The sequence below is a fragment of the Culex pipiens genome, chromosome 3 (assembly GCF_016801865.2).
Source record: "Culex pipiens pallens isolate TS chromosome 3, TS_CPP_V2, whole genome shotgun sequence".
Classification (NCBI taxonomy): Eukaryota; Metazoa; Arthropoda; class Insecta; order Diptera; family Culicidae; genus Culex; species Culex pipiens.
The window spans coordinates 96,537,085-96,559,672 of record NC_068939.1 but is presented as its reverse complement, the minus strand read 5'-3'; the positions used below and the strand labels follow the sequence as shown (position 1 = coordinate 96,559,672).

Here is a 22,588-nt window from a genome sequence, read left to right as displayed (position 1 = left end):
GCTTCGACCAGATTACTGCTCGACAACCTTTCCATGTCACAGTGCAAGTTTCATGAGGAGTGGATAAGATCTGTATTGTTTCCAGTGTTAACCTTCTAACGCCCATGGTTGCACCATCTCATTCTTCCTGCACAGTGTTATTTAAGATGTTTATTGCCACCAATTCAAATTCCATCCAATTTGGTCAATTCTGTAGAAAATGGCAAGGAAAACCGTAAAAATCTCGATTTTGCTCTGGGCGGGAAGGGGTTAAAGAAAGGTCCAAAAACGGGCGGTCGAAAACTAAACAGGAAGTCGTTCATGGACTTCATAGAGCCATTTTGTGTCGTACTCGAACAAGTTAACACATTCTTGGATTTTCTTCACTTCTTCACAGTCTCCTAAACCTATAGGGTAAAGAAACAGACTGATAACATCGGGAGCCTACAAAGTTGTTGCACCGCTGGCCGTTGTCGTTTGTGACGATCTGTATAGGCTATTCTGCAAACACCGGCTTGTTTCCTACATCGCCGCCCTTGCCATGCGATCGTTCATATCTCCGATGACGATGTTCAAGTCCGTCTGTGAATCATCCCGAAGAAGAAGCGAATGGTCTCCAATGTTCAGTCCGATCGTTGATCGCCTCTCGATCCATAGCTGAATACACACACCAAAAAAAAATCGTTTAAGACTTGGGAGACTTTCTCTATAATCTTTTAACTGAAAACACCAACAAACTTTGTGATTAGGTATTTTGGAAACTGTATTTCGATATCAAGATGTTATCTCCCATTTTACTGTAATACAATAAATGTCGCGGCGTTTTTTCGATTTTTTCTCCTTTTCAACTAACTGATTTTCTTTTCACTCCGATGATGGTATCGCGCACAATCTTGCCGTAGAGTGTAAACTTCATGCTCGCCCCTTGTTGCCTCAGATGTTTTCTTTTTTCTTACTGTGTGTGTGTTTTTAAAAGCTAGATCAAAAGCACGGTGCTTAGCCGCTGAACGTCGACATGAAGCTGGTGACGATGCCCTTCAGCTTGGCCTCGGTTTCGTCGGAGATCTTGCCCTCGGAAGCGATCGTCTGCAGAAGCGCCTTCTCGTTGGTCTTGACGTGAGCCAGGAACTCGCGCTCGAAGGCAGTGATCTTGCTGGGGTCCATCTTGTCGAGGAAGCCTCGGACACCGCAGTAGATGACGGCGACCTGCTCTTCGATGGCCATTGGCACGTACTGGCCCTGCTTCAGCAGCTCGGTCAGACGGACACCACGGTTCAGCAGCTGCTGGGTGGCAGCATCAAGATCGGAACCGAACTGGGCGAAGGCGGCGACCTCACGGTACTGGGCCAACTCCAGCTTCATGGAACCGGCGACCTGCTTCATGGCCTTGGTCTGGGCAGCGGATCCGACACGGGACACAGACAGACCGACGTTAATGGCCGGCCGGATACCCTTGTAGAACAACTCGGTTTCCAAGAAGATCTGTCCGTCCGTGATGGAGATGACGTTGGTTGGAATGTAGGCGGACACATCACCAGCCTGGGTCTCAATGACCGGCAGGGCAGTCAGCGAGCCACCGCCGAGGGTCGGGTTCATCTTGGCCGCACGCTCCAGCAGACGCGAATGCAGATAGAACACATCACCGGGGTAGGCCTCACGACCCGGGGGACGACGCAGCAGCAGCGACATCTGACGGTAGGCGACGGCCTGCTTGGACAAATCGTCGTAGATGATGAGGGCGTGCTTGCCGTTGTCACGGAAGTACTCTCCCATGGCGCAACCCGAGTACGGGGCCAAGTACTGCAGCGGAGCGGCATCCGAAGCGGTGGCGGACACGATGATGGTGTATCCCATCGCACCGGAATCGGTCAGACGCTTCACGATCTGGGCCACGGTCGAACGCTTCTGACCGATGGCGACGTAGATACAGTACAGCTTCTTCGACTCGTCCTGTCCGTCGTTGAAACGCTTCTGGTTGATGATGGTATCGATGGCCAGAGCGGTCTTACTGTAAAGGAGAAAAGCGAGAGACAGTTAGCGCTCCACTTTGCAAGGCAAACAAATGCAACATTTTACCCAGTCTGACGATCGCCAATGATCAGCTCACGCTGTCCACGACCGATCGGCACCAGCGAGTCGACGGCCTTGATGCCGGTCTGCATGGGCTCGCGCACAGACACACGCGGGATGATACCCGGGGCCTTGATACCGACACGGAAACGCTGGCCGGTCTTGATTTCACCCTTGCCATCAATGGCATTTCCCAGAGCGTCAACGACGCGACCCAGGATCTCGTCACCGACCGGGACGTCGACGATGGCACCGGTACGCTTGACAATGTCACCCTCCTTGATCAGCTTGTCGTTACCGAACACGACCACACCGACGTTGTCGGGCTCCAAGTTAAGGGCCATACCCTGCGAAAAAGGACAACAAAAAAGGGGATCAAAACAAGTTCCGCCTCCAAACGCAGATTCCTCCGCACCTTAAGTCCGGACGAGAACTCCACCATCTCGTCGGCCTGGATGTTCTTCAGACCGTACACACGGGCGATACCGTCACCGATGCTCAACACGCGTCCAGTTTCCTCCAGATCAGCCTTCGGGGCCGAGCCCAGGATGCGCTCCTCCAGGATCGAGGAGATCTCGGCACCGCGGTTCGCGGCCGACACATGCAGGTTGCGGGCGGCGACCTGGACGGCCGGCACGGCGATCTTGGCAACCTGAAAGAAGATAATAGTTTAGTTTTCTTGTGTTATCTTGTACTTGTTAAGGTTAGACTGTTTACGTCACAAGATTTTTGTTTAGTTTGTACAAAGTTGTTATGTAATTGCGCAATGATCTAATTTGTAACATTTTAGAGTTACTAAATTTACTTCAAGCTGGCACTATTGCTTGACATGATTGATTGATTTTTCTAATCAATCTTTTTAAAAACTTTTCCTTAAGTTACCATCACAATTTCTTATTTTTTTCAGGAAAATTGCACTAAAACTGCAACTTTTTTGTTTCACCTATTTTCACTAATTGATTTCCAAAGAGTTCAATTTTCCAGAGAGGGTGGAAAACTATTCTCCAAACTTGGGCTAGACGTTACATAACATTGGCACCCGGCATCGGCGAAAAATTCTTCCGTTCGCTAAAATTGCATAACATTTTGCACTACAGTCCCGTTCTCCGGCGAAATCCGTTCCGCCGGAACCGTGTTCCAGCAACAATTCCGAGCATTTCACCGCCAACTGCGTCAATTTCGCACCGTTCTCCGATCCAGCCAACTTTGATTATGTCACCATTTTTTCCTCCTCTCAATCGAGAGCCTCCATTGCGGCGGCGGCGGCGGATTTCGGCTAAAAAAAACGGAGAAAAATCTCGGAATTCCGGGCGCCGAGGCCGGGGTCGCTCACCTGGCTAGCGGTCCTCGGCAGCTGGCGGGCCACCTGGGCGGCGAAACGAGCAGACAGCATCGACATTTTGGGTTTAATCCGCTTCGTTCGGGGATCGGCACTTTTTTTCTGTTCTTTCTCTCCTCCTCTGGACTGTGGCGAAGATGGACGTCGCGGTTGAACCACTGAGACAAGTATGAGAGCGAGCGGCCGATCTTCGTCGGCTGGGGCGGCTGCTGAATGAAGAAAAAAATAGCCCCCGAGAGAGATGACAGATGCGGCAGGAAAGCGAGGAACGCAAACTTTTGACGGCAGCGAGCGAGGGGTGATGCGTGAACCAGGTTGCCGGTTTGAGGAATAGGGTCCTAAACCCCTATGTCATTTATAATGTACAATGGTAATAAATACTCCGGGGTCCCTTGGTGTAGAGGTAAGCGTGGTTGCCTCTCACCCAGTTCGCCTGGGTTCGATTCCAGACGGTCCCGGTGGCATTTTCGAGACGAGATTTGTCTGATCACGCCTTCCGTCGGACGGGGAAGTAAACGTTGGCCCCGGTCTAACCTAGAGGTTAGGTCGTTAGCTCCAGTTCAGTTGTAAGAGCACACAAAAAAATATTACGGTAATGACAAAAGTAACTTACTTTAGAATTAAAAAGTTGTAAAAATTTGCTACATTAAAAGTTAATTTCTTGTTTTGAAAATGAAAACTTTTACTGCTACAGTTTTTGAAAATCTCATTGCTCACTGTTTTAAAAGTTTTCACTTTTAATTCGACTGTAAAATTTCTTTCATTTTGTCGTTCTCGTGTAACCGTGTTAGACGAGATTGACGTTGAAGCAGATTTACATCCGCTTTTTGAACAAGTACGAAAAAGTTAATTTTCACGATCAGGAGAAGGATCCGGAAGAGGGAAACGACGAGTAGCGGCATAATCGGAGGTGGTCAGCGCGGATGTTGCACTCGGTGCCGGCGGTTTACGACCATCAGCAGCATTATGTGCCAGAAGTGATGACGGGACAGTGTGGGATGTCCCGAGGGTCCGCAGTCCATTTCTCGTTGCGGGACGACTATTACCTAAACATCCGGAAGAACAGTTTGCACTATAGTTCTGGAAGGATCGTCTGTACGAAAGCCGCAGGTCCTGGAGCTGTAGTACTCAGATTACTTCCAGAGGTTGGAGCGAGATCCGACTAACCTGATCAAAAACATCTACCTGGAATACCGAAGAAGTTACAGGTGAGTATTGAGAATGTGTTCAGTGTCTAGCCAATTTCATTTACTTTAAAACTCTTTCAGCAACTCCCACCCGCAAACGCTCATCTCGCAACGGCGCAGCTTCGGCAGGATGAACTTTGACGGCGAGTTGGCAATATCTGTATCATTCTCGAAGGAGGGGGAAGTGATCGTGAACTATCCGTTCATGCGCTTCACTTCCTAGCCGGAAAACGTCGACTTCCCTTCCCGAATCAACAACCAATGGCTAACTCCTCCAAGCCTGTACTGATGATGGCCGGCAACGAGACCACCCTGTTCTCTACATCGCTGTCGCGCTCCAAAATAAAGGCCGCGATGTTGCTCCCCAACGAAACATCCATCCGTAACCTTCTCAGCCTGTATTAAAAGTAAAAACTTTTACCTATACAACGATTTTGTTCCAGAAATGCATGGGATACTACCAACTTTTTAACTTTTAAATTAAAAAGTTTGAACTTTCTACGAATATTCACCAACGCGAACTTTTAATCCAACGAACGATCTTTTTAAATTTAGAGTATTTTTTCTTTGTGTGAGTCGTCTCCCTGGGTCCTGTCTCGGTGGAGTCGTTGGTAGACAGTTGGACTCACGATCCAAAGGTCGTCAGTTCGTGAATGGAAAGGTGAATGGAAGTTTAGGTGTAAAAAGAGGTTTGCAATAGAGTTATCTAAGCCCGGTGTCACGAACACTAGCACACCATTTGTTTTGCTGGCCGGTACAAAATTTAACCTCAATCTTTTTCGTGTACGTACACGCAATAGAGTAATCTACGTGCGTATGTATTGCGTGTACGTACACGAAAATAAAGTGAGGTTAAATTTTGTCAGCCAGCAAAATCAAATGGTGTGCTAGTGTGCGTACGCGAAACGTCATAAAGCTCTATACAAGCGCACATAGATAACTCTATTGCCTCAACAAACAAGCCTTGGGACCATAGACTAATAAAAGACTACCCAGTGGGCTCTGAACCATGACTCAACCTTTTTATGATCCCTCGACACGGCCGGTTTGTTGGAATCAAGCAAGCTGTGGAGTTAAAGCTGTTAAAATAAATCATTCTTCTTACAACCTTGAAGGCTAGTATGGAGATCGGAAGGAAAGGGGTCAAGAAACAGCTTTACGAACAGCAGAACAAAGGAGATGGAGCGTTTTCTTGGGGCTTTTCTTCACCCTCTCTGGCTTGCTTTCGCTGCCGCTGCTACCCATTTGATATTTTTATTGACCGGTTCCTTCTGAAGTGCGTATCCAGCTTTTTAATTTGTATTTTTTTTAATTTGTAATTTGTAATTTATTGGAAACGGTAGCCTGTTAGTATAACACTTTTTATCAGGTTAAGGAAGGACGTTGTGATGATTACTTTAGATCCAAAATAAACGAAACAAATTAACACCTAGATCTAGTTTTGTAGATGACTTCTCAAAGAACTTTTGAATGCTGATAAAGTTGGTTTGACCTTAACTTCTGTTGGTAGATTGTTCCAGCTTGAGATCCCAGCAATTAGCACACTTTTCCCACTTGACGTCGTGTGCTGCGGGACAATCAGCGATCGCGTTCGTTGCTGCTGGCCGTGGACAAGGTGATCCAGAATGTACTCCGGCAGGTCGTTGTTATAGCCCCGCCGCATAAAGCAGCAGGTCCGGAAGTGGTAGTTCGCAGGCAAGTCGTGTCCGAGGATGGTGTGCCGTACATCTGCTGTAGTGTCACGGCGTCGCAGGTTGTACACGAAGCGTACTGCGGACTTGTAGCACCGGTGCAGTTGGTTCTTGAGCGCTACCGACAGTCCGTGATAGTACACGATGTCACAGTAAGTGAAAAACGGCACCACTACCGCCTGCACCAGCTTGCGCCGTGTTGGCCTCGAAAGCACACCAGCAAAACGGCGGAAAGTTCTCAGCGTGTTGTAGGATTTTTGTACGACGCTGTTTACCTGATGCTCCCAGGTCATCCAACTGTCCATTTCCAGCCCAAGGTTGGTGACTTTGTCTGTGATCGGCACCACTTCCCCACAGAACAAGATGTTCGTCCGGGGCACCACTTCAGCAGCTCGGCGAAAAATAATAGCTTGCGTTTTTTTCGGATTCGGGTACAGGTGGTTCCGTGAAGCCCAACTTGCGATGGTAGCCAAATCCACATTGATCGCAGCGATCAGTCGGTCGACTTCGGCGATTTCCCCAGAAATGTAGATTTGCAAGTCGTCAGCGTAGAGCTGGTACTTACATTTGAGGGAGGCTGGCAAACTGTTTATATAAAGGCTGAAGAGAAGTGCGCTTAGACAGGACCCCTGGGGAGTACCATCTGTAACCTCTCGCACCGCAGATAGCGCACTGCCGTGCCGGACCGATTGCTTCCTTCCTCGCAGAAACGACGAAACCAACTCACAAGCAGGCCCGGAGAACTGAAATTCTCGGTTGAGTTTGGCTGCCAGCAGGTGATGGTCGACACAGTTGAAGGCCAGCGAAAAATCCACCAGCACCATAGCCGTGCAGCGACCCGCGTCCAGGTTGCCGTAGATGTCGTGGGTGCGAAAATGGCGTTCGAATGGTGAACGCCCGAAATGTCAAAATCACGCAGTGGTACCAACATTACGAAAAAAGTGTGCCATGGCATGACAGCCGCATTTTTTTTTCTTATGTTGGTGCTACTGCGCTATTTTGACATTTCGGACGTTCAACATTCGAACTCCATCTTCGCTTTAAAACCTGGATACAGCTGTAAGGTTAAAAAATCTGAGTGAAATTACACTCAAATGAGTGTAATTTCACGAGAGTGTAATATCGAATCGAATGATTTTTAAAACACCCCCTGCAAAACGCAACTTTTGACACTTTAAAATCTAAACAAACACACACTCACACCACCACCGTCTGTCATCAGAGTTGTCATTCTCGTGTGTCCCGTTCGTTTCGTTGTTGGCAAGAAGAGCAAGACGAGAGAACTGTAAAACTTTTGTTAAAATTTAATGGTGGACCTGTGTGTCTCGCGATCTCTGCGCAAAAATGGAATAATACCGTTCGAAACGACCGAAAGCGGCTGCAGCAGTGCGTACGGGCCGTGAAATGATACGTGGAATGTGAAGAAGCGGTAAATTTTGGATGGAACGCTGTGGAAAAGAGCGAAAATTGCAAGTTGCTTGCAGCGAAAAGTTCGGCGAACGACTACTTCGATTGGATAATGATTATGGTTCTGCATTCCTTTACATTCCTCCGGGAGCTGCTGGTGCTGATCTTTGTGGCCAACTAGGATCGAACTAATTGGCACGGACGAATCGAAGCCAAATTGTATCGGGAAGAAAGGAAAATTAGAGCAGACCACTTATGCAAATCTTTTAATAGAACTTGTTCGCCGTCTCAGAAGAGTTTATGATTATTTATAGCAGAAAGCAGCGGCGGCGAAGATCGTGAAAATATTTGGGCTCAGATCATTCAAGTTGAGAAAGTGTGTGTGATTGTGTGTGTGCATGTACGTGGTGCGTGTTTAGAATCAGAAAACTGATCTGTTTGATCTTTCGTTTTTTTTTCTCCGAGTCGAGGCCAACTGCGTTGACCCTTTCGCTGCCAGTGGCTTGCATTTTTTGTTGTTTACCTTTAAAGTTCTTCAACACAAGCTGATTCACAGCTCACTTTGATTGATGGTTGTAGAAACAAACGAGGAAACAGCGGCAGCAGCTACAACACGAAAATTTGAATGATTTACTAGAAGTGACCAAAAAAACGACAATCCCCGCGAGAGAAAAGAAAAAAGAAACATGGAATCCGTGTACGATCATCACCAGCAGGACGGCGGAGGTGGTAGTGTCGTTGCCGCTGGCGGCATCACGAATCTGTACAATAAAATTCTGGAAGTCCACTGGAAGTTCCTGGACGCGGAAGAATCGATGGAGAAGATTAACCTGAGGAGGCAGCTAGAAGGTAAGTGGGAACTCTGGAACTTGTTTTTCTTTGTTTTGTGAATCGCAGCACCGGTGGGTGACCCTTTCCATTGCTCGGTCATGACCGTCGCGGGCATTAAAATTGCCAGTGAAACTGATAACACACGATGCTGACGGGATGATGAATCATCCCATCGGTTGTTTTGCTGTAATTTGCGAGACTAGAAGGTTGCGAGTAGAGCGTAGCTCAGACTGAATGGTTAGAATTCTTCCGGGGACTTTTGAACGCGTTCAGAGTGGCTACTCGTTGTTTGTACCGTTTAATTACAACTTTGAGCTATGGATTTTCTTTGCTTTAAAAAGTACGTTCGAATCATTCGAAATAATTTATTAATGGCATTTAATGTACTAAAAATTAAATTTCGAGTATCCATCCAACATTGAAAACAATCAATTAAATTTCGCTTAGCAATGATTCTTTTTGAAAATTTTAGGTCAAATAACTTTTTTTTGCAATTCTGGTCCCAAAACAGACCACAGATTTTCAGCAACCGACCAAACCCATCATGGACACGTTCCTTTTTCCATGATATCGTCCAATTTACCGGAAGGTTACGGCCGTGACTTCGCCGGTGGTGCGAAATGACAAATGCAATAATTATGTTTCATAATAATAAAAAAAAAACAATAATAACAACTGTTTGACTTTGACTGATTTGGGTAAAAATTGGCAAATATCTATGCTTAATTTTGCTGAAAAACTTATAAAAAATAAGTTTTTCATAGACATTTTTTTGATACCCTATTAAGATACCTACCTAAAAACTTAAACGTCCTCGAAATAACTGGATTTGAAAGGGGAAGGGATTATTTAGCTCATTGTTTAAATAAATAACGTTTTTTTTGCAATCCATTTTCATTCTAGACCTAATTGTACAGTACATTTGCAACATGCCCCACAGCCAAAAGTTTATGCTGTTACAAACTGTGCAAGTTTTACAAAGGTATTTCCCATAAGTTTTAAATATTTTTCCTGAATAAACACGAAAAACATGACGTTATTAGCAATGTCTCCTTTTTAAGGAAATTGATTAAACGAATAGTTGTTCGTGTTGTTTGAAGTTCTAACGTAACTAATTATCTATTTTTTGTCACCGTTCAGTTCCATTGCAAAAATGGAAGATTTTTCCGCGTATAAAGCATCCATTGGATTTGAAGCCATCAGCCAGTACGCGAACAACTTGTTCACAAAGCCATGGCGGAAGGAGTACAAAGTTATCAAGGTAATTCGGTTAAAACGGCCGTTTGGGGTTTAAAGCTTACTTTCAATAAACTCGCACACATTTCCAGATGTACTCCGGATTCTACCAGCACGAGATTGCCGCAAATTTGGTGGGCGCAGAGGCACTGTTCGAACAGATGGGGTACAAGACGCTACCGAACAAAACGTTGGTGCTGGACGGGCCAATCTGTCCGGATCGCGTAACGAACGTGTCGCGGGATGCCATCACGGCCACGGTCGAGTGCCAGGTGAGAACGCGAAGCGTGGAAGCAGCGGTAATGGTTTTTTTTAAACAAATTTTATTGCAGATTATGAAGGAAATTTGTGCTCAGTTGACGGATATGAAGCTGGCGGTAAACTGGAGTGATATTTACAGCTTTCGAGAACTTAATACAAGTAGGGCGACTTGTTGATTTTTTCTGAAGGGTTTAGCTTAATATTCTTTGTGTTTTTTTAGTGAATGTAGAGCAAACTGTTCTAAACATGGCGATGCTGATACAGGAGAAACACCACAAGAATCAGCAGGCTCGACGAAAAGGTATTGTCGAAACCTTAAATTATCTTTATCTCCAATTGACCTAGACTAATCCTTTCCATTCATGACCATCTCATTCCATTAGTTTTGTAGAAACATGCCTTTTTCTTTACTAAAAGTAGAAATATGTAGATTTGGCTTTGTTATGAATATATCCTATTGTGTTGAATAAAATTCATTCTGACACTGTTAACATCAATCTCATCCTTTCATTACTGAGCTAACTCTATTTGACACGCGTTCCTAATGTTTTATAAATGCATGACTCATAATGAGCACAACATCAAAAATCGGCGCACGTAGTCCTAATAGTTACTCGATTTGAGTGTAACTACACTTACACATTTCAGACAAAATAATGTTGAAGGTTTTTGGGCTTGCCAATCTAAGCAACTTTGTCGAAGACACCAAAATTTTATCTCGAAATCTACGCCTTAACGACCAAATTCAAAAAAAGTATCTAAGCAAACTTTAAAAAATCAGTTTTTTTTAATGTAGCAATTTGGGGATAAATTTTGAAGGAAAATTGATGTTCGGGGCAAACAATCTGCCCTCAGAATTGAGACAATGTGTCAAAATATCGATTTTTGGTCATATTTTGGGTTTCTATGTAAAATTACCATTTAAACCCAAGAACCCAAAGGGCAGATTCAGATTCAGCGGGCAAAATTACATGAAAAAACGTTACTTAATCCACCTTTAGGTGGTTGGTGCCTTCCTCGCATTCATATAGTTAATACATTCAGTAAAAATAGCAGCATTCCCCCTTAACATGTTTAACAAATCAACTTTATTACTCATTTCTTTGGATAGGGTTCGCAGACCTTCAATAATTCTGGCTCATCGGCAAGGTCTGATAAAAAACCTATCCAACGATAGTTCACACGGAAGATTCAGACAATATTTCTAGATTTTTTTTAAAGGTCCTTTAAGCTATTGTGTTTCATATGTTTATAAGACCTAATCAAAAAAAAGTCTGGATTTTTATCACAATATCTGAGATCCGGCCACCAAAAAGTGTACAAATAACACTTAAGTGCTAATAACTTTTGATAGGGTTGTCAGATCTTCAATGTTTTGGGCTCATTGGAAAGGTCTACCTTTCTGAAAATGTATAACATGATAGGTTTTCTTGCAAAAAACACCCTTTTTACAATCGTCCGGACGTACGCCAAAATTGTTTTTTAGCATAACTTTTGAAGTACTTAAGTAAACATGCTGATTTTAAATAGAGACCTATAAGACCTAAAGACGGATCGAATGAGACTAATACGGTAAAAATCTGTTCATCCAGTCCGGAGATAATCGAGTGACAATTTTTTTGTCCACACACCTACACATATCCACACAGACATTTGCTCAGAACATGATTCTGAGTCGATATGTATACGTGAAGGTGGGTCTACGAGGTCTGCACCTTTTCGAAATATTCAAATTTAATTTTGCATCTTGTTTACCTTAAAATGGCTGTTACTTTTGACCCTTAAGTCCAAATTGAAAAAAAAAAACTTAACCCTGAATTGCTACGTTGAAAAAACTGATTTTTGAAGGTTTGCTTAGATGCTTTCTCTAAATCTAGATTTTTTTATTTTCTTTTTGAACAGGTCTTATAAACATATAAAACACAATAGTATATAGAACTTTGGCGGACGAAATAAAACGCGTTGTGTGCTTGATGGAGTCCAGAGTATAATTAAAACTAATTCTACAAGTTTGGTTACAATTCGTGGTGGTGTACACAGAAAGTGTGTGTGCACACAATAATGCGAGAAGCGCAGAACAAAAAGGTATTGTCCAGCGAATGGACAAAGTAGTGATGATGGTCATCTTCGATGATCGTCGTCCAGCAGTGGCAGGGTTTACGACGACGGCTGATACCGCCACAGTACTCCCCTCCTAGACTAGGCACCAACCTAGCGATACCGAAGTGGAATGACCACTCGTCGCCTCGAGCGAGTTGTCCTAGTCGATGCGCTGGTACTGTTTGTTGTACTGGAGTCCTGCTGCGTCGGTGCGTCGGTCGTGTACGCTGGCTTCAAACGGTCGATCGAAATGTTTACCGTTCTCCCATTCACGATGACCTTGTAGTGCTTCTCGCTGCGGCTGATGACACGGTGAGGACCACTGTAAGGTGGTGACAAGGTCGGCCGGATGGCATCATTTCGCACAAACACTTGCTCACACGTGCTGAGGTCCGGGTGGACAAACACCTTCCGTTGATCGTGCCAAGCAGTTTCGGTGGGTCGCATGTTCTGCATAGCTTTACGCAGACTGTTGGCAAAATCGGTATTGGTGGCTATCTTTCCGTTCCTCACGAAGAACTCGGAAGGGATTTTTAGTGTTGTGCCAAAAACCATCTCCGCAGGTGAAGCCTTGATATCCTCTTTGTAGGTTGAGCGCAGTCCGAGCAAGATCATCGGCAGGTGTTCAGTCCAGCGCTCCGTATCGTGGCAGAGGATGGCTGCTTTCAGCGTTCTGTGCCACCTCTCGATGATTCCGTTCGCTTGAGGGTGGTACGGAGTGGTGCGAAGATGGGTGATGCCAAGAATACGACCTAGCTCAGCGAACAGCGTCGACTCAAACTGGCGTCCCTGATCTGTTGTGATGAACGAAGGTACACCAAACCGAGCAATCCACCCCGCGACCAGGGCCTGTGCGACCGTGGATGCCGTCATGTCAGGAATAGGAATCGCTTCTGGCCACCGAGAAAAGCGATCGATCACTGTGAGGCAATACCGCTGACCATCGCTGGGAGGAAATGGTCCTACGATGTCGATGTTGATGTGGTCGAAGCGGCTGTCAGGCGTCGGGAATCGTGCTACAGGTGACTGGGTGTGTCGAGCCACCTTGGCCCTCTGACATTCGACACAGTTCCGTGCAAACGCAATGCTGTCTTTCCGGATATTAGGCCAGACGAACCGCTGCGTGATCAACCTAGCCGTCGCGCGCGTCCCGGGGTGCGCAAGGTTGTGCGTTGCCGCAAGGATTTTGTCACGGAAGCCTTTCGTAACAAACGGCCGAATGGTGTTGTTCGAGCAATCGCAATAAAGGGCTTTGGAGCTGCCTGGAATGGTAAAAAGTTTCAGTTGCAAACTTGTTGTCGCTTTACCATGCACGATGTCCAGGATTTCTTGGTCGATCTTCTGAGCGTCGGCGAGGGCTTCAAAATTGATCGGCTGAACAGCTTGGAGAGCATCGATTCTTGACAGCAAATCAGCAGTTACGTTTTCGCGCCCAACCACGTGTCGAAGGTCAGTTGTGATTTGCCCGATGTAGTCCAGCTGACGAGCTTGGCGATCGCTTGCTTTGTCGAGCTTTTGCTGGAACGCGAAGGTGATCGGCTTATGATCCGTGTAGATGTGGCACGTCCGTCCTTCAAGCATGAACTTGAAGTGCTTCACCGCGAGGAAAATCGCGGTAAGCTCGCGATCGTATGTGCTATACCTAAGCTGCGCCTTGTCGAACTTCTTGGAGAAAAATCCAAGTGGCTGTGCTTTCCCACCGACGATCTGGTGCAAGACCGCCCCCGCAGCGATATTGGAAGCGTCTACCCAAAGTGACAATTCGGCACCTTTCGCTGGATGTGCAAGAAGAGCTGCCTGGGCGAGTTGTTGTTTGCACTGCTCGAAGGCGGCCGATGTCGCATCCGTCCACACCAGGACTGTCCGGTCATTGCGTTTGTTCCCAGGTATCATTGCCAGCAGCGGTGCTTGGGCCACAATCGCGTTTGGTACAAACCGTCGATAGAAGTTGATCATGGCCAAGAAGCTTTTGAGTTCCATCACTGTTGCCGGCCTCGGGAATTTGCTTACTGCTTCGACACGTTCTGGCAGGGGGCTGATACCATCGGCGGTTACCAAATGCCCAAGAAAGGTGATTTCAGTGCGGCCAAACTCGCACTTAGCCACGTTGACGGCCAGATGGTGCTGCTGAAGTCTCTCGAAGAGCTGTCGCAGATGTGACCGGTGTTCCTCTGGAGTTGACGAAGCGATAAAAATGTCATCAACGTACGGGAACACGAAGTCGAGTCCTCGGACGACCTCGTGGATAATGCGCTGGAACGTTTGAGCCGCATTTCGAAGTCCGAAGGTCATAAACACGAACTCGAACAAGCCAAACGGCGTTGTGATAGCCGTCTTCGGGATGTCTTCGGGGTGAATGGGCACCTGGTGGAAAGCTTTTTGCAAGTCGATTTTAGAGAAAATGGTTTTACCTTGCAAAATGGTGGTGAAATCCTGGAGATACGGCAGCGGGTATCTGTCCGGTAAAGTTTGGGCGTTCAGCGCTCGGTAGTCCCCACACGGCCGCCATGAGCCGTCAGCCTTTTTCACCATGTGGAGTGGGCTCGCCCAGTTGCTGCTGGATGGGCGGCATATTCCAAGCTTCATCAGGTGCTCGAACTCGGCTCGCGCGGCTACCAGCTTGTCCGGCGGCAAACGTCTTGGACGGGAGAATGTTGGTTGCCCCGTTGTCTCGATTCGATGAAAAACTGCTGATTTGCTCACCGTTCCGGGTGGCGCAAGACGCGTGATGGTTGGAAACTCGGCGAGCACCTCTGCGTAGGGGGACTGGGCACTGAACGTTTTGATGGCACATCCGTTGGTTCGTGCCAATACGCCAGCCGCTTCCAACCGAGTGGTGTTGTCGATGAGCCGCTTTCGCTTCAGGTCGATCAGCAGGTCGTGGTGGCTGATGAAGTCAGCGCCGATAATGCCCGAGGTTACGTCGGCGATGAGGAATTGCCACGAAAACTCTCTACGAAGACCCAGGTTTACCTTGAGCAGCACTTCTCCGTAGACTTTGATCGGCGTTCCATTTGCAGCGAATAATTGCATCGAGGTCGGTTTTGCCCCAGCTGAACGCAATCCTCTCGGAATGACGGACACGTCCGCTCCAGTGTCTATCAAAAATTGCATGTTTGTAGTGGTATCCGATATTTTGAGGCGAAAAATTGCAGGTGTGTCGGAAAGTCCGCCAATTTCCAACACAGATTCAGCAGGGTCTAGTCATTGGAGGCGCGGCGACGATGATTGCCCGAAGGTGCAGGGCTTTCGACATCGTTCCGCATCGTTCCCATACGTGCGGTGGTACCAACACGGTCCGTCGGCCGAGTCACGCTCGCGCGGTCCGTAGCTGCGCCTAGAACGGCTACGGGACCGCGATTCGCCTCGGAGATTTCGGAAGCGCAGGACCTGTTCCAGCTTTCGGGACAACTCTGCAATCTCACCCTGCATCGCCGCAATACTGCTTACAGCTGGCGCATCCGTAGAACCCGGAGCAACACGTGGAGAATTGGACGCGATGGCGGAAATGTTTCGCAAACCCATCGAGTCCACAATGGCGTCCGCGATGGCACACTTGTTCGCTGCGTCTCCTGTTGAAGCGATGACTGCCGCTTGTGCGTGTGGTGGTAATCTCGATCCCCACAGATCCAGCAGGACAGCATCACTCAGCGAGGTTCCGGCAACCCGCTTCATCTCATTGAACAGGAGACTGGGCTTCATATCTCCCAACGGCATGTCGGAGAGCACACGTTGTAGGCGTCGCTGTTGGCTGTCGGCGAAGTACTCGATCAACTTCGCCTTGATGTAGGTGTACTTGCCCACCTCCGGCACCGCTTCGAGGATACCACGCAATTCGGTCAGCTTGTTCGGGGGGACCTGTGCCATGACAATGTTGAACTTCCGGTTATCATGTTGAGCCGTAATTCCGGATGCCGCGAACCAGAAATCTAGCGACATGAAGTACGATTCGATGTTCGAGTCGGCCATGCTTGGCGGGTTGAGTCGCGGAACGGTAACCGTCTCTACCTGGCCGGCGGCGGCCTGCTCTTCCTCGGTTTTCGTCATCCTCCGTGCGCGAACCAAAACTTGGACCGAAAAAAAAACCGTCGGGGTCACCAATTTGGCGGACGAAATAAAACGCGTTGTGTGCTTGATGGAGTCCAGAGTATAATTAAAACTAATTCTACAAGTTTGGTTACAATTCGTGGTGGTGTACACAGAAAGTGTGTGTGCACACAATAATGCGAGAAGCGCAGAACAAAAAGGTATTGTCCAGCGAATGGACAAAGTAGTGATGATGGTCATCTTCGATGATCGTCGTCCAGCAGTGGCAGGGTTTACGACGACGGCTGATACCGCCACAGAACCTTTAAAAAAAAAACCTTGAAATTTGGTCGTAGAGCAACTCTCTACGGAATCGGCCGATTTCGACTATTTTTATTTTTTGTATTTTTTGATTTGGGTCAAACTTTTTGGGGGACTTCCCTATGACCAAATAAGCTATTTTGCATCATTGGTTCACCCATACAAGTCTCCATACAATTTTGGCTGCTGTCCATACAAAAATGGTATGTAAATTTTCAAACAGCTGTAACTTTTCATTGAATTTTCTGATCAATTTGGTGTCTTCGGCAAAGTTGTAAGTATTGTTGAGAACTATTGAGAAAAAATAGGTACACGGAAAAAAAAATTTGCCGATTTTTTTTATTAACTTTTTTTTCACAAAAACTCAATTTCCCAAAATACGTAATTTTTGATTTTCGAGATTTTTTGATATGTTTTAGGGGATCCGCAACTTTTGAGCCATAGAGAAACATGGTCAAAAAATCTGCCGCCGAGTTATAAATTTTTGAAAAATTAGTGATTTTTGGAAAAAATCGAAATTTCGTGCATAAACAAATTTAACGTTATTTTTAAATGCAAAATTTTAAAGATATTTTTTTCGAAAAGATCGGAAAATTTCACGAATGTTTCATGTTTTAACATTGAAAATCGGACCATTAATTGCTGAGATATCGTCATTAGAAAATGGTGGGCTGATTGGGTGAGACTTAGAAAACTTAAATTTTCGTGTTTCTTTTTCTTAAAGCGGCTGTATTTCAGCAACCCGAGGTCCAATCTTCAACGTCTCTTAGACAATTTTATAGCAAATTTTCTGAACTTTTCAAAAAAATATTTTTAGAAATTGTCACTCATGGTCACTATTTTTAAAAATCGAAAAACTGCAAATATTTCGCTAAAATCAAACTTTCGGTGACTATATCTTGAAAACGGAGCTCTTTATCAAAAAATCTGTAAAGTAGTTTTCGATTGCAAATTCAATTTTGCATTTAAAAATAACGTTAAAATCGGATTTTTGTCCCCTAAAACATATCAAAAAATCTTGAAGATCAAAAAATACGAATTTTGGGAAATTGAGTTTTTGTGAAAAAAAAGTTAATAAAAAATCGGCAAATTTTTTTTCCGTGTACATATTTTTTCTCAATAGTCCTCAACAATACCTACAACTTTGCCGAAGACACCAAATTGATCAGAAAATTCACTCAAAAGTTACAGCTATTTGAATATTTACATACCATTTTTGTATGGACAGCAGCCAAAATTGTATGGAGACTTGTATGGGTGAACCAATGACACAAAATAGCTTATTTGGTCATAGGGAAGGCCCCCACAAAGTTTGACCCAAATCAAAAAATACAAATAAAATCCATTTCCGGTTTTGGTAGAGAATTGCTCCGTAGAAGGCGTAGATCGGGAAATAAAATTTTGGCGTCTCCGACAAAGTTGCTTGGATAGGTAGGGGAAAGTGGGGCAAGTGTAACAAGCTAAGGAAATGCTCGTTATAACCCATTAAAAACGTTAAAAAATCTGTCGGAATTTTTAGAATCATCTTATTCAAGGTCTTGACTGAGACTTTGATAGAACAAGTTTTAAAAAAAATTCTGTTTTTTAATGTAAAAATTGATTTTAAAATTTTCGATTTTTTCGTACGTTCTACTCAAATAGTGGGGCAAGACGAACAACCCGTTGGGGCAAGAGAAACAATGCATGAAAAAACATGCTAATTTACTAACAATTGAACTATTATCACTTAGATACATCAGATTAGGATGTATTTGAAACATTTCTTTCATTTTTAGATTAAAAAATAATATTATACTAAAAATTTGACCGTTTTCACGAAAAAAAAATATTACTTTGATGAAAAATAATAAATTTTCATGATTTTATTATATCGTGTATGGACAATTTTTTAAACAATTGTTTATCAGTTTTTAAGATCTTTTATGTATTTTTTTCACAACAAAATATGTTGCTGCAGCAATTCGTATTTTTTTCCATACTAAAAATCCATATGGTACACTTGCCCCACCTAAACAAGATTTTTTAAAAGCTCTCTATAAAAATAACCAAAAGTTAAATCATACTTTATAATAGGTGCAAGTCATTGGTAGGGACACTACTGATCTAGGAAAAATAGCATTTTGATAAAATGAGCCTTAAAACGAACCCTAAGCCTTATTTTGTACATTCCAAATATTATAAGGAAACAAAGGTTTTGAAAAAAACTTAATTCAATCTTATGCCCCGTGGCGTTTACGTCGTTTTGACGGTTATGTGGTAGTAGAATCAGCTAATTGCATTGCTAGCAACAATTCCTCATAGTAGAAATAATCAAAATTGTAAAAATTACGGTCTTACGAGCGATTGTTCCTCTTGCCCCATTTGATCGTCTTGCCCCACCTTCCCCTAAATCCAACAACTTTCTAGAGAAAACAAAAAAAAATCCAAACATATTCTTGAAAAGTTAGATTTTCAAAATCACCGTTATCGTGAACCACCCCGTCCAAACCATAAATGGCCCCATCTTATTTGCAACAACTCTTTTGAAGACACCAAAGCTCAAAAACATTACCATTTTTCGGAAAATCCATTTTCCACTTAATTTTGCCACAAACGACAAACCACCCTAATCCTAATTAACAGTTAATTAGGTTAGTTTGATCTAACATGAGCTCTATTTTTGCATATTTTTCAAAATAGGCATTTTTTTAGGTTTTTTTTAAATTTTTGTTATTTAAATTTGTTTTTTTTTTTAACTAATTGCTTTGGTCCTAATCCTAATGTGAAACAACTCGATAAATCTTTTTGAACGCTTCATTTCGTATATATTCCGTAGATCTATGTTTAGTTGTAGTTTTTCATATTCACTCTTTAAATGTATTATCTTACTTTTTATCTCACTCATAACCACTAGTGTTGCATCTGTATGAGCATCATAAATACATACTAGAAGATTGTTGAATTTTGCCAAGCAGAACGCTCGTTCAGGTTGTTCCATTTGTTTTTCTTTCTTTACAACTGCCACTGATGTAGAGTCGTATGGCAACCCGCTAGTGCCGGCCGTTAGTTCTTGTAACTCTTGCAGCAGCCAGTATCAGTTTCATCCGCATATGCAGCAGCAGCCACATCAGCATCAGCAGCCGGTTCCTCCTCCGCAACCCTCCATGGCCATGCAGCCGCCGCTCACGATACCTTTCTGTGGTCCCCAGCCTTTGTACAATACGACCCCCTGTAACATCCACAGTCAACCGAGCTACGGTTATCACCATCACTTCCTACCGAATTCTCCCTCCCAACCTCCTCCTCATCCGTCGAGCCAGTCCTCCAGCCTTCCAACTCATCCGCCCCCTCCGCTTGGAGCGATACCCCACTCAAAGTCACTGGACCACTACCAGGATCCGGCGGCGGCCATGTACAATCTGGCGGCTTGCATGCAACGACACTCGATTGACCAGCCCCCCTTTGACTATACCGCAGTGTCGTCCGCGAGTCACTATGGCGGCCCGATGGGAATGGCCCCACCGTCGTCCGGTGTCTACGATGCCGTCGACGGTTCCTGCGGCATGACCCCGTTCAGCAATCACCCCTACAACGTGTCCGGGAATCGGTTTCCGCTGCCGTACAACCTGTCGGCGAACCTCAGTGGTCCGTGCATGAACGGTGGTGGCAAGCAAAACGGAACCGAATCCTTCTATCAACCCAGTATTAACGGTTACCATCAGCAGCAGCACGTGATGCCACCTTACTATCACCATCGAAGCAACAGCAACGGTCAACTGTACGGCCAACAGCAGCAGCAACAATCTCACAGGCATACGGCGGCAGACATCTACATGAACCACAACTTTGACTCGACCGGACCACCGCTTCCGCCCTCAATTTTGAGCAAGAAGAAATCCTCGTACGACGACTACGATGTCCCCGTTCCGACGAGGCACCACCACCCGGTAGAACCAAAAACGCACGCCGGCGATCTGATTTACATCGATACCAGAGATGAAGCTGGCAAGAGGGAGCGGAAAAAGTCCGACCGAGGCGTGCGGAACACGGATTTGATGGCTGACTACGAGATCGACATGCTACCGGAAGCGTTGATGGAACGACAACAGCACCAACACCAACAGCAGCAGCAGCAGCAGAACCAGCTTCGTCACCCCTACTTGCACCACCAAACGTCTCGAAACTCGCGCCAGTCGGACTTTGATAGCTACGAGGACGAACAGCTGCAGGCCGGAGCGTACCAGCGGGCCACCAACGTAAGCAAACGCATATCGAGCAAGAACCAGGAAGGAATCGGTTCGTACGAGTCGTGGAATTACGTGTTTCAAAATCTGGAAAAACAGGGATACAACAAGGATTTGGGAGAACGGGGCGACGTGTTAGTGGTCAACCCCGAAGACGAAGACTACCCCGAGGGAGCTAACAACAGCCGCGGTGGAACGCTAAAGCGGCCCAGCAACGAGAAGCTAAAAGCCATGAAGCCCAAAGCGGCCGACAAGGTGGACGGAATACGGACCGGACGCAACGCGCAGCAGCAGAGTCAACGGGAAAACGAACGCAACGAGAACGCAGCCGCGCGAGCCGCTGGCCAAAAGAACGCCCTAGTACAAAAACTATCGAAAACGAGCAATAGCAATAACCCGGACAATAGCAGCCAGCCCAAGGCGAACCACAACCACAACCACACCAGCAATCCCACCAGCAGCTCCAACAGCCGGAGGAATTCCGTCACCCGTAAGATTTCGACCACCTCCACCAAGGACCAGAACGGCGGCAACAGCAGCAGTGCGTCAGGCGGCGGAATCCTCGTGAATCACAATCACCCCACTACATCGGGCAAGAAGAAAACGGCCAGCTTTGACACGGCCGCAGCGACCATCATCAACCCACACGACAACGGCAGCAGCGCCGAATGGAATTGTGAATTTTGTACATTTTTGAACCCCGAATCGAGGCGCATCTGCGAGATGTGCTCCAAGAGTCGAGACTTTAATGGAGCAACGACGACGGCGGCAACGTCGACCAGCAACGGGACGGCGACCTGTGTATAATATGCGAACCCATGTACTAATTGTGATCAAACGTTTTGTGTTTGGGGGAAAATAGTAGAACACAGAAGACAATGCAAACCGTGGTTATCATTTGGGGAAGAATTAAAAGAATTGACCGTTTCTTGTAGGTCACCTAACTAGTCAGAGACAGAGAGAGAAAGCAAGAAAGAGAGGAAATAAACAAGTTATATGGAACATATTTTAAAAAATATATTGAAATTGTTATACATTACACTATTTTTAGATCACCTAAGACAAAAAAAAACTAATGTCTAACATTTGTAGCAATTTCTAAACTAATTAATGTAAGCTCATGTTTCCCAGATTATGAAAGTTTTAATAAAAATAACTTTTCTTTGTTTGCTGTTGACAGAAGAAAACAGTTGGTCGAGGTAAATTGTATGCTGAATCAAAGAATAAAAGAAAGCCCTTTGTTGCGTAGTCCATCGATTCCATTTGAAGATATTAGCGAGGATTTTCTCGTTTTGTTAAATCTTCTTTTACCAAAGCTCATGAAGTTGAAACGAACGAACACGAGCTAAACACTCAAGCAGCCACCCGACGCCCCCGACCCGATGCCACATGCTCTTTTATTCTCTTTTCTCTCTTTCTTGCTCGCGCAGTGCTGCGTGGTGACAGCAATAATTTGAAAGCAGTCATGGTGAGTCATTACACTACCGCAAACAAACTCACACTTTTTCGTGTTTGACAGATTGCCAAACTTGCAAACTTGTTTGCGGTCAACTCTCAAACAAGGCAAAATGTATACAGGCTGACGTTTCTACAAACGCTTCCAGGCAAACAAACAAAGCAAGCAAAGTGTCAAAATGTGCGAGTTTGTTTGCCGTAGTGTAATAGCTCTTTAACTTTGCGTTGTGCTCACTGGTTCGAGTTTGGAGACGAATGACCACAATGTGATTGAAGTCACCATAATTTAATAAAAAAAAATGTTCGTTAGTGAATCAGGTTGTAAAAGTGAAGGCGAACGAAGCGCTCAGTCATCATTCGCTGGAAATTTCGATTGGTTCAAGCCCCGAGAGCCATCGTCAAAAGAAAAGAGGGTATGATCAAGGGTATGATAAACAAACAAACCAAAATTCACGTTTCTGC

General features: G+C 45.3%; 2 protein-coding genes across 3 annotated transcripts; one reads left to right on the top strand and one right to left on the bottom strand.

The window, feature by feature from the left end:
- Positions 1–717: 717 nt before the first annotated feature.
- On the bottom strand, positions 718–3,595 carry LOC120417470 (ATP synthase subunit alpha, mitochondrial). The gene is made up of 4 exons (XM_039579538.2): positions 3,383–3,595; positions 2,465–2,701; positions 2,056–2,396; positions 718–1,987 (listed from the first exon to the last, which is right to left on the bottom strand). The coding sequence occupies exons 1-4, from the start codon at positions 3,446–3,448 to the stop codon at positions 976–978; spliced, it is 1,656 nt and encodes a 551-aa protein (XP_039435472.1). The 5' UTR covers positions 3,449–3,595; the 3' UTR covers positions 718–975.
- A 3,913-nt stretch (positions 3,596–7,508) lies between these two features.
- Positions 7,509–21,869, top strand: LOC120417484 (protein tamozhennic). 2 transcript variants are annotated; one of them, XM_039579559.2, is made up of 8 exons: positions 7,509–7,695; positions 8,253–8,522; positions 9,408–9,486; positions 9,645–9,765; positions 9,833–10,012; positions 10,073–10,160; positions 10,222–10,302; positions 19,461–21,869. In XM_039579559.2, the coding sequence occupies exons 2-8, from the start codon at positions 8,360–8,362 to the stop codon at positions 21,476–21,478; spliced, it is 2,730 nt and encodes a 909-aa protein (XP_039435493.1). In that variant the 5' UTR covers positions 7,509–7,695; positions 8,253–8,359; the 3' UTR covers positions 21,479–21,869. The 2 variants fall into 2 exon arrangements, with proteins under 2 accessions (XP_039435493.1, XP_039435494.1); XM_039579560.2 differs by having other exon boundaries at positions 8,205–8,522.
- The last annotated feature ends 719 nt before the right edge of the window (positions 21,870–22,588 follow it).